This window comes from Serinus canaria, chromosome 1A (assembly GCF_022539315.1).
Source record: "Serinus canaria isolate serCan28SL12 chromosome 1A, serCan2020, whole genome shotgun sequence".
Classification (NCBI taxonomy): Eukaryota; Metazoa; Chordata; class Aves; order Passeriformes; family Fringillidae; genus Serinus; species Serinus canaria.
In genome coordinates this window covers 21,668,614-21,681,284 of record NC_066314.1, presented here as the reverse complement: position 1 = coordinate 21,681,284, position 12,671 = coordinate 21,668,614, and the positions used below count along the sequence as shown (strand labels likewise).

General features: G+C 35.3%; 1 protein-coding gene across 2 annotated transcripts in view; it reads right to left on the bottom strand.

Annotated features, from left to right (window-relative positions):
• CADPS2 (calcium dependent secretion activator 2) overlaps positions 1-12,671 on the bottom strand; it is a 282,539-nt gene that overhangs the window by 12,695 nt on the left and 257,173 nt on the right. For both annotated transcript variants that reach the window (XM_030238173.2, XM_050969712.1), the window contains exon 26: positions 8,471-8,578. In XM_030238173.2, the coding sequence (XP_030094033.1) occupies positions 8,471-8,578 (108 nt within the window). The remainder of the gene's footprint in view (positions 1-8,470; positions 8,579-12,671) is intronic.

Here is a 12,671-nt window from a genome sequence, read left to right as displayed (position 1 = left end):
CTCTGCATTATTTTTACTTTTTTTTCCTTGCTCTTTAAGTGCAGTATAATGCAAAAGAAAGTCACTGGAATGTAAATTTAGAAAATATACCTTGAAACACCTGAAAATTATTTAAAGAAAATCATCTCTGTACAGTTCAACACTTCTGCACATCTAAATCAGCACTAAAGCTTCGGTTTCCCATGACTGAAGAAGCTCTTTCCACTGACAAATCTGTGTCAGAGCACTCTGCAGCATCCTTATCTATTCTGATGTGTAACATAGCAACCTCTTCCTGTTATGCCTGACTTGTTATAGTAAAACCAGATTATTCTTACGGTTTCTGGCACTATTTTCCTTGTAATGTGATCAACAATGTGGTTGTCTGCCTATTTGTGAACACTTATGAAGAGTTTTGTTTTACTTTCCTTTTTCAACTAAGCTTGACCCAAGTATAAACATCAAACCTGCAAGTAAGGTTTGAGAAGCCACAAGGTTCTCCTGCTGTTTATACGTGTGTGAATTACAGTACATCAAGAAATCAATATTCCCTAGATGGTGCTTGTGCCTGGCACTTCATGGTGAACAAACATTAGGTAAGACAATACAAATGGTACAATCCTTATTGATTTCTCTTGACTGTGTAGAATGTGAAAGCTGCAGCCACAGTTAACACTTACTGACAGCCTCATCTAAAGTTTCAGTGCTATTTTATATTTTTGTAGTTGTCCATGCTCAATTGATTCTATTAAATTGCTAGACACATTTCAAGCCATCTAGGTAAGAAAAAGTGCAGTGCCTGGAATGAGATGCTGCTAGTTTATGCCTAAGCAGGATAAAAAGGTTAAAGGACTAAATAGGGCCTGGATGTTGGAAGGAGCTCTCTTTTATTAGATAGAATTGTTATTGTTTTTAGTGAATGGATATTGTGAGTGATGGATAGATCCATATAACTAAGTTAATAAAGGAATGAACAGTATATACCAGAAATGCATATGAGGAAACTGTATTGGAAGCTCCCAGTATTATAAACCCTCCCCAAACAAACAAGCAAAAACCCCTTGTGGTTCTATTTGATTGAAAAATTTCCCTCCGGGCAAAAAAAAATCAGATGGATTTTAAAATATTAGGTTTAGGATTTTCTTTTTTTTTCTCTCCTCCATTTTTCCTGTTGTGACTTGTAACACCCATTTAAAACTGCTTTTTAAGAGCAGTTTTTACATTGCTCTCTATTTTCTTTCTAAAAAAGTTAGCTTCTCACACAAGTCAGGGAACTTAGGGGGTAAGGCAGTATAAGGAATTCTGAATATCAGGCTATGAATTTTAGTGCCCTAAAAATAATCTTCTTTTTTCCTTTTATACCCAGAGAGCACTTTTAGCAAGATATCAGAATATCTATTTCATAGTTTCTTACTTCCCAGCTGGAAAAATTTAATATGATTGAATTGGTGTGAAAAAGGTGTCAGACATACATTCCATGAATACTAAATGAAGATTGGACTATGGGATATTTCATGTCTTGGGAAAATAATTTTTGTATCTTTTTGGGTTGTGTGGTACACAATAAAATGGAAATTCAGGAATTAAGAATGGCATAAAGAATGAAGACATGTGAAAGTGTATCATACCAAAGCCATATAAATACAGTCATATTATGTCATAGTGTTTCTCTAGAGAAAACACTATCAGCTGCAGTATAAAACAGCTTACAAAGTGCTGAATAGTCTGATCCTGAAGCAGGAAACTCTGAAGCACATGCTTTACTTTAAGTGTGTTGTGGTCTTGCTGATTTCAACAGTACTGAATTTTGCTGCAGTCACAGCAGCATAATCAACACCCTCTTCTTCTCAGCATAATCCAGAAAAAAAAAAATCAAAGAAAACTACACTATGAAACACTAAATGAACTTCTACACTAAATGAAAACATAGGGAGGTTACACATTTCAGACTTCAAATGAACTTTTTTTCTTTTACAGAGATTGCTACCTTGAAAAATGAGGCGAGTCTATTTGAAAACATCAGGAATAATTTAGTGAACTTTAAAAAGACTTTGAACAGTAAGTTTGCAAGATGTTGCTTCCATCTTGCAGAAGAGTTTCCTACATTTGAACATGTCTTATAACTTACTTTTTCAGTGACACTGCCTACAGTTGTCTTTAAAATTCTTTTACCAAAAAAGAAACAACTGTTTCAAAACGACAAAAAATTCTGTTAGATCATGAGACAACTATAGAGTGGTTTTCATATCACGAGCTTTCTATTTCCCCTATAAAGTAAGAGACGTAATTAAAGATGAGTTAAGACTTTGGTGAAAATCTAAAGAGCATCGGCAAATCTGAGCACTGCTCAGCTTTTCAATTGCTTTTCTACTTCTCGGTTCTTTTAAATGGTTTTCTATGGCAGGAACATTTTTCTTAATTAGTCACAGCTAATTACTGTTCTGGCATAGACAAGTAATCAGAAATGTCAGAGCTGCAAGGCTACATCTCCCTAATCCTTTGATAATAATTTAGCCTCCTGGGAGGGCCTCAAGCTGCGGTAAGTAGTGGCTGACAATAAGGCAAAATTAGGTGGGCAGCAGACCATTAGGATAGAAAAATAAAAAGCACTACCAAATCCTGCTGAGCACCATCAGGCAACTAACTACACTGCCAGATGAGGTGCCTGTTTAAGCCTGTGTTGTTAATTAGCTGATTCTACCAGACCTGCCACATATGTCCAGGTGCATCATGCAAAGATGCGTATTTCTGGGTTTGCGCCAAAGGACAATTTTGCACTGTGATCAAATTTCAAGAATCTGAGAAAGAAGCCCGCATATTTCTTGAAGATTACTCTGAGTTATCAAAGAAATAAGAAGATCAACAAGCTACAATCCATTTTTGTTGAGTATTTTTTTAAGTAATTAGGCACGGTCCTCTCATGTTTCTCAGAGGTTAATACAAACACAGCTTTTGATTCAAATGTGGCCTTTAACCAAGTAGACCTTTTGTCAAATCACACACTTGCAAATAATTACATAACAACTAAAGTGAAGATTACTTATTAAAATTAGCGTGACAGGAAGTAATTTGAGAATAAGGGAAAAAAAAATCCACAATTGAAATTTTCTAGAAAAACATTGCTGACTACTAAATACTACAAAAATATGCTTTTGAAGTAGACATGAGCAGCACAAGGAGTTGGTACTACTGAAAACTCAATTTAAATTAAGTGTTCCTCTTAGCTGTGTAACACCATAATTTGCACATTTTTAAACACATTTTGTAATAGGTCAGAAAATCTATAGAAATTGCTCAATTGAATAAAGCATTCGGCAAACAGAATGAATGGCAAACAGAAATTAGTCTGATGAGTACTTCATATCTTCATTTAGTCATTGAGCAGAGCACAAATCATAAAAACCTCAGAAGAATAATTAAGACCTCAAATAATCTCAAGTACATCATTGAACTTGAATTGTTCCACCCCTGCTACTAATGGAAAATGAAAATAATGGTTGGAATATGGGAACACCAAACATTCCAGGCAAAATACAAGCAGTTTTCTCAACAGAAAAAGAATATCCCATTACATATGAACCTTGAAATACAAAAGCCAAAACCAGCTATGTAAATCTGGAGTGCTTAAGCTTTTAAACTGGTTATGAAGACTCTCAGTCTTTCTGCACTCCAAAGACAGTTGTATAAGTTCCCTGCCATACACAACTCTTGCACAGCTTGTTGAATTGCTACCGTGCACAAGACCACAGCCTCCAGGAAGTCCTCCCCCATGGACAGTCCCTGCAAAGTCAGCAGGAATACTGCATCACACCACACCAGTCTAGCACCCAGAGGAGATGGGCAACATCTGCTCACAGGTGCCGTCTGGTACCAGATAACTATGGGCACCACTTTGCCAGTGCTCACCTTTCCAGGATGTGCACTCCAACTATTGTTTATGTGTTTATGGTACACTTGGGAAGAGGTTTCCCAGAAATTATAGCCTATACAAACTGGAAATCCTTTCAGTTGTATCAATGGCTGAACATTGATGCATTGAAGCTGTTCTCTGAAATCATTCTTTATTTCTCAGAGCAGCAATCACTTATTGCATAAAGATTTCATTGCACATACAGACTTCTTAAAACTGTAATCATACATCTGTTTACACCATCAGTTTTCCACAACAGACACAAATACAACCTGTTAGATAATGCTCTCAATGGCAAATACACCTAGAAGGAATCTGAAGCAAAAATGCTGGAATGACTCTTTTTGAATGTCCATACTTCACATGCAATTCACAGGTACAGGAAAGTGAGAATCTACCCAGGTGGCACTTAGGAACTAGACCTTACTACAGAAAGTAAGTATTGCATTGATCTTTTAACAGATCTGTATGCAAAATTTAAAAAATCCTTTTCCAAGGTGTTTGTCAAAAAAATCCTATTTTGTTTAAAGGAAATAGTTTTTAATTTACAAGTCTGATGTATGTTAAAATGCTCAGGAGTTCAAGATTTATTAGTTCCATCTTAAAAATTCTAGTAGAAATACGTATCTAAGTCTAGCCAATGGAATTAACCTGGCATGTTTATGGAGACAGCACTGCATTTATTAAAGTTAATGGCAAAAGGCCTATTGATTTTGAGAAGGTAGAACCAGATCCCATGGGAATTTTTAAAATCTGATATTTTTGTGATCGGACATACAGCACTGTTTTTTGATAGGCTGCCCAGATGCTCTTACCTTATCTATGAAATTGATTATCTTTATAAATAAGAGTGGTGTTAATAATATTTAGTAATATTTTCTTTTATTCTAGTTTTGTGCAATTATATTCTAAATCACCAACTTGATTTACTGTCTTTTCTGAAAACAAGTGCTTTTAACAGTATTTACAAAAAAATAAAACTAAAGTGATATACTGTTTCTAAAACATTAACCCAGAGCTACTGCAGAGCTCAATCATATGCAATAGATTATAAACATTTCAAGTGCTCTTTAAGAAATGTGATATTAAAAACAAATAAAAATTACTCTTCATCCCCCTTGTGCCCTCAACTATAGGTTGTTACTGCATGAGAGTAGTAGATAAATGTCCTGAATCCCTGTGACAGAAGGCATTTGACAAGCAAAATTCTCAGCTGATTTTAGGAAGAAGAGCATGTCCCATACTGCAAAGGAAGGCAAAAAATCCCATGTCTTTGATAAACTGACCAAGTGAAAAATCTTTGTGACTTCAAACCTGGTGACCAGTTTTGAGAACAGGAGGGCAGCACACTGACCTGGGAGAGACCAATGCTACCAGGAGCACCTGGACATATTACTCTGCCTGCTGTCTGTAGCCCTTCTGGAGGAGGTAATAATGAAATTTATCTAGAAGCTGAGTTTTTCAGTGGAAATGAAGGAAAAAATATTCCACCTTGGTTCTGCTGCATGATAAGCAGATTGTACTGAAGCAGATTGTACTGAAGCACAAGATTTAAATGGTTCTAAAATGGTGCAGAAAAAACTATCAGCCCAGTCTTTTTTCAAAGTCACTGGATATTTAAGGGTTTGTATCACAAGCTGAAGTTCAATTCTCCATATTTTCATATTTTTGTATAGCAGGGCACTGCTTTTATAGGCTTACCAAACACTGCCATGAAACACGACATATTTTTTTGCCTTCTCTCCAGTTTGAAACCACTCAGGTAGATTAAAAATGTTACAACTCCTAGCCTTAACATATTGTGACTCACTGTCCGGCATTTGTACTTGTATCAATATTATTTTAAAATTTAAATTATTTTTGTTATGCACACAACTTGTGTGATAGACATGCTGTTCACTTGGTCACCATAACAGCTGTTAGCACATAGCAGCCCTGGATCAAGTCAGTCATATCTGGACATAAATAGTTTCCAATTACACATTTTTGTGGGGTTAAAATAGTGTCTCAGGCCCGAAATTCTCTGTATTTATAACTAAGACCTCTAGCACACAGAAAAGTCAGGTTTTTTGTTATTCTAGATGAGGTATTTCCCTGGCTGAAGCACAAGAAAGTACTTTTCCTCTTTCACTATGCTGATGATTACTTAGCTGATATTAATTCAATGTATTTTAAGAGGAAAGCAACTGTGATCTACAGCTCTAGCCAGTCCAAAGGCTTCAAGTACATTTACATAAAAAAGTGAATATATTTTATTCTTTCTATTGAAATATAACTTGTTAGATTTGAATTTATAAAAAGAGTACCTAGGTTTTCTTAAATAATAATAATTACAACAAGAATTTAAAAAAACCTTTCAAAAATAATTTGTAAAATCTTGCTCAGTCATAATGTTCTAAATCTGAATTAATGTCAGGAAAGGCCAATTACCAGAGTAAGACTTTGTTTTACATTTCTGCATGCTATGAGCTTCTCTATTTGTTAATGCTTTTTAAATGCTGCATCTGTCCAGTCAATAATATCTCCCAGTGTGATGTTGCATAGAAATGTGATACCAGCATGTAGAAAGAAAAATAAAGACACAAATAGATATCTGATACAAAAAAACCCCCACATGGTATATATATATATTTTCTTTTCTTACAGATACAAGCATTGGTCACAGCAGCCTACAATGCATACTACTGAGTATAAGGGGATAGAAAATGATTTGCAAACTCAAGGGGAAGTGCTGTATCAGAACTTGTGTCCATACAGGAGATGTTTTCTTGTGCTGAAAAGCTTAATTGCTAAAATGAAATTCAGAAGAAATCCTGAACCCATATTAACCCAGCCCTACTGAAGCCCTGTGCTAGTGCTAAGCCAAAATCATGCCAGGAATTGTGCTGGTGACTTAACAGCGTGGAGGATCCCTTGACAGTTCTCAGATCTGTGCCCAGGCCTTGGCCAGTGCCCCACATCAACACAGTCTGAAAATCAGTCCCATCCCACTGCATCAAAAAAGTCACTGTGGTCTCTCCAGTGAGAGTTAGACTTGGCCTTAGGCAGATAATTTTATTAACATTCAGGAAATGACAACATCAGCAAAAATAACCCCAAAGAAAAACAAAAAAACAGAAACTTGAAAATGAAACATATGCTTGCAGATTCATTGCAAAAGCAAACTGAAGCAGAAGTTGCTAATATGGTTTTAGTACTTTGTGAAGGTGCCAGCTGGATGGATGATAATTTTTCTACCCCTGCAGGGCATCAAAGCTTTTATAAAATCATTCTTTTCACACATATTAGCACTTAGCTTATTAAAACAGATGATACTTTTTTTGTTGTTGTTGTTTTGTAAAGATGCCTGGGAGTGTCTGGAAATATAAAATCTGAGAGTTAAGTCTTATTTTGACCACCCAGCCTAACAAACAACAAACACTGACATGACATACCATGGCTGAGAGTCTGTTATGGGACCTTCTGTGACTGCCACAACTGCAGTGTCACAGTAAAGGCTGTGAATTGCTGTTATGAAAACATTTGCTGTACCTTGCATAATTAAATTAAACTGCCAGCAAAGCTTCCTAAAATACTTACGAGATGAAACAAATAAATACATTTTGAAGTCTATATTATGTTCCAGAATTAGTTTTGTAGTAAATTCCATTTCACAGTTCTAGAGATGACTTCTTTTCCTGTTCAAATTCCTATGTAATTGTGACTGAGATAATTGTCACATAAACTGATCCCAGGTTATAGTTAAATAGCTTTTATATTACATATATTTTACATGTGTAGGGCTTTAAATTTATACAGAAGGTACTATTTCAGCTGCCTACAGCTTCCCCTTCAGCCAATTAAGAAAAGGACATACTAGACATAAATTAGTAGTCAGAACTTGAATGAACTGAAATGTGATCATTTCTAACAAAAATAAGAGGAATCAGGGAAAAGGAATGAATGGAAGAAGGCTGCAGAAGTTATTATCAAAGCTGAAGAAAATTACTGCGTGCACCTTGAGGATGAAGATTACTCTGAACTTGCAGAAGTCAGATTAGAAATTTGAAAATGCGTTTGAAAATTCAATAAATGTTTATAAAATGTCAACTTTAAGACATTAGAAGTCTTAAACTGGAAATCCATAAAACAAAATTCTGAAAGTCATTCTGCAGAAGTACCAGATGTACCTGGCATCTGTGTACTCCTTCTGCACACAAGCAGCTAGGGACATGTAAACGTCCTTAATTTAGCAAAATTTGGTCTGCAATGGAATCCACAAACCACACCAATCCAATCTTCTCCATTAACAAACTGAAATTAAAAGATGGCATATAATTGGACTACTCACAGGGGGAAAATTACTGTTTCAAATAAAAATACTTTACTGATTTTATTTGTCTTCTAGCACTTAAAAGTTTCACACAGAAAATATTTAAAGAAAGGCCACCCTTGACAGCTGAAGCTTGTAAAGAATGAGCAAAAGAAAAAATTATCAACAGAGGAGAATATCTAAACAGCCTGCTGAACACCATCAAAGTCCAGCTTCTCCCTTCTGATGTAGTAGTGATCCCAGCACACTTTGCAGGGCTAGTTACTTACATCAAACAGCTTCTCTATGTACATTTCCTCATTGACCTTCTCTCGAAGGATATCCTGGTTTTGCCGAACAAACATAATGTAGGTGTCTGCTAGATCCATTCCTGGTTTCTGGAAGAAAAAAGTGAGGGGAGAAAGTAACGGGAGCAGAAAGACAAACCTCTCAACAACTGAGACTTAAAAGAAGTTAAGCACAATGAAAACAAATGTTACAGTGTTCATACGTGTACAAACTGTATTAACAATACCTGCTGGGAATTCTGGGTTAGTTAACATGTTCATGAGGTTTCACTATCAATGTAGCTTTACATGTATGAATTTATGGAAGCTCTGAGTCATAAATACACACTGCCATATGCAGTTGAATCAAGTCTTGGCTCTGGCAACATCAGTGCCAAACTCAGACATCTTCCCCTGTTTTTGATATGAGGCTTTTAGAGATAGCCACTCCAGCCTGAGTGTGGAGATCCAAATCCTGCTGTCACATTCAGGAAATGCTTAACAAAGCATTCAGTTATTTTTTCACTGCCTAAGATTTCTTCTCATTTACTTCCAGTGTAAAGCAGAATTTTGTGTTTGACGTTAGCTTCAACTAATTGCAATTCAAACTAAGCTCAAGCACATCCCTGACAGCAATGGCATAAAAAGGCAGTTTTGAGTGTAGTCCTGTATGTCTGTATTTTGTAAACTATTGCACTGCTGCAGTCAGCCAGAGGATGGCTAGGGGAGGAGCAAGGACCAAAATTTTTCCCTTCCTGTACCAATACATGTTCTGTATGAATAGCAGAGCAGGAATAATTTTTATACCACACCTCCTAGGACATGTGTCTATGTGGTACTACAGCTATACAGGCACAGTGGTGGCTGAAACTGCTCTCTCTGAATTGCTCCAGAATCCAGCTGTGATTTCTGGATCTCTGTAGTCATGGAAAGTTGTTCCACAATAACACTCCTAACAGCCTGCAACTTGCACTTTACTGGCAGTATATGCAGAGTAGCTAAGGAATTCACTTTTTTCTAACAGAACCAAGAACACATGCAGGCACTTTGGGAAGTCTTCTGCAAATGCCCTCTATATGAACAAGCTTGTTAAGCTTGTAAGCTATTCCTTACTCCCAAACAATAGTTTATAATGTTCCTGGCATGCAAAAGAATGCTAAGTTTTATGATACTTTATAGTATTAGTTTTATAGTATATAGTATAGTATTACAGTTTTAACACAGGCCTTAATAATTCTAAAGGATCCAGAATAAATAATAAGAATATAGAACACATAATAGTTCTAAGGAAGGAGGACAAAACCAGTTATACCCAGTCCCTGAATTCCCAAGCATATGACATGTCTGTTTCTCAGAAACTGTTATTGTCTGAAAATAGGATATGAACAACACAGTAAAATATTTAGCATATTTTAAAAGCTTGTATGCATGAACATACTCATATAGGTAAAATATTTACATTTCATTTTATATTAAGGCTTCCATTCTAGTCTGCCAGTGAGTATTCAACTTTAATTTTTTTATTTCTTATTACCTTGTATGTAATATTTTGTAATTTATATGAACAGGTCTGAGCATAAGAGGGAAGTAGAGGTGCAACTAAAACTTGTCCAGAAACTACTGTCACCCTATTACAGTAACAGGATGAGAGCACTCTTTCCTCAAAGCTGCAGTGAGTGAACCTCCTGGCTTATGAGGTTCAGCTCTTTTTACTCTGAATCTACCCCTGACATATAGAGGAATATGTTCCAGAGTATTGGAATATATATATATGTTCCAAAATAAAAGTATTTTATTTTTCATTTACACATGTGCATATATGGCATTTTCATTTTTGAAAAGTAACCATTAAATGTGGAATGATGGCCGGCTTTCATGCTTGTAGCACCTCCAAAACTCAGAGTGAAAAACTGAAATATCTCCTACATTTGGACTGGTCATTCCAGAGGCAATGAAAGCTCATTGCAAAAACTTATCCCATCTATTTATGCTTAGATGAAACTCTAAAGAACAAAGCAGGACCATTGATATTTATATCTGCATCACACACCTAAATCCTAAGCATAGATTAAAAAACCTAAGACTTCAATATGCAAAACATTTTCTGTTGGAGAACCTGATTGACAGAAATTAATAGATCTCCTTGATAAAAAAGTACCTTCACTAAAGTGTGTTAGAAATGTTTGAGACATGTCACAAAGGGAAGGAGATTTAAAACAGAAAACTCCATATTTTATCTTAGCGCACTCATTTGTTATGGCACAAGAGAATACAATCAGTGTTGAAACCTTAAGAACTTTCTAAAACCTGATACAGAATCTATAGGAATAAGACTAGAGTTAATTTGGAGGAACAATGGAAAAATATTCTGAAATATTTTAAAAATATTTGAATATTTTGAAATATATAGAGATGGGTGAAGGAGATAATCTAGGAAATGAAATGCTCTCTACAGCTCTTGAAGACATACATTCAAGTATATTAATGAATCTTCCACTGAATTCTAAAACCTAGTGGTTCTGCAATTAATACAAAATTTTCTTTTACTAACTTCAATAAAAAATGTTCATCTTGCAGACAGCCAAAGCAAGAAAAGTAACATTTCTCATCAGCATTACCTCCCTTATCTTTGAGATGTTTACCTAGTCTTGAAGCTGTGACATATGGGAATTTCACACCTAGTGAATATATTTTCATGTAGCTTGTGGCACAGGAGTATAATCATTAAAAGAATATACACAAGTAAGAGTAACTGCAACAGCTGGTGACATTTACCAATTAGAATTACAGTTCTTTTAAACACTTCATCCTTCTTAATGTGTGCAGGATAATTATCTTTGAAATTGCTGTGGAAAAAAAATTAATTTTCCTTTTAAACGGTGTCTGACTTCACTAGAAGTAAGTCTGGGAAAGGCAGATTATCAATACTCTGAAGAATGTCTGTTTTAAACCTCACCAAAACCACTGAAGGTTAATCATCTTTGCTCATGGTGAGCAAAGTACATTTTAAATAGTGAATGAACCCACAGTACATCAAATTCTTCAGTATCTCTTCATATTGCATGAATTGCAAGGATTTGTTTGTTTTCTCCAAATATGGGGAAAAGAAAATAAAACTATTAAAAGAATTAAAATAGCTTTAATGTTGTATATTTAATGTTTTAACTTCTTTTAATAGGGATTATGTAATATTTGGAAACCTTTGATAAACCTATTCTCTATTGATCTGTTTTAAATTATTAAGCATCAGAAAAAACCCAAGTTAATACAGAATTAAACAAACAAACAAGAAGAAGTTTCACATACCTTAGAAAACAAACAAATAGAAACTGAGATATATTTTAAATAACTGTCACAGGGGGCATTTAATAAAAAAGACTAAAGCATTCCAGTCTCCACATCCATACTCAATTAAAAAAAAAATCTCTGAATCTCTGGGAGCACATCTGCTGAAGTTAATGAGAGTTGTTCGCACATCTTTGGGAGAAAAATTTAACCTGGTACGTTATCCAGGTAAGTATAAAAAAAAATATTGTCTGAAAGTTTCCCCATGAAAAAGGTGGTTTTTTTATGATAGATAGAAATTTATTGTAAGTTTGTTTTATTCAGAACAGCAGACAAGCTGTTTTGCCTATCTGAAAATAATAGAGAACCAGACAAAGAGATGAATAGAGAAACTGGAAACACAAAGACATCAAATAAAATACCAGGAAATTAAGAGTTGTAAATAGGGTTACTTTGTGGCTGGTTACACAAGTAACTGAATACACTGGCGAGTGAATGAGTTTAAACAAGGGTGTAGGCTTCAGCACATTCTTTTTTAGGGTTAATCACTAGTTAACCTGGCAAGATGAACATGCTGTTTGGAGGGAAAAAAAATTTAAAATCCTTGTTAATTATATACTGCAAGTGCTCTTACTTCCTGCTGCTGCACCTAATCCCACAGGTGCAGGTTGTCTCTTACTATTCACTGGTAGGTGGGTCCTGACCGCCAGGCACTTTTTCATAGAAATAAATTCAGATAAAGAAGAAACAGCATTATTTTCCCCATTTGAACACGAAAACACTATCATGGTGTCTATTTAACAGGGAGGCAAATGTTAAAAGACATTATTTGTCTCCAAGATGTTGCAGAAGCTGTTTTATGATTGACGTGCATGGCTCCCACTGGCAATATTTGCCTGAAGCTCCTAGTGTAAAGTAA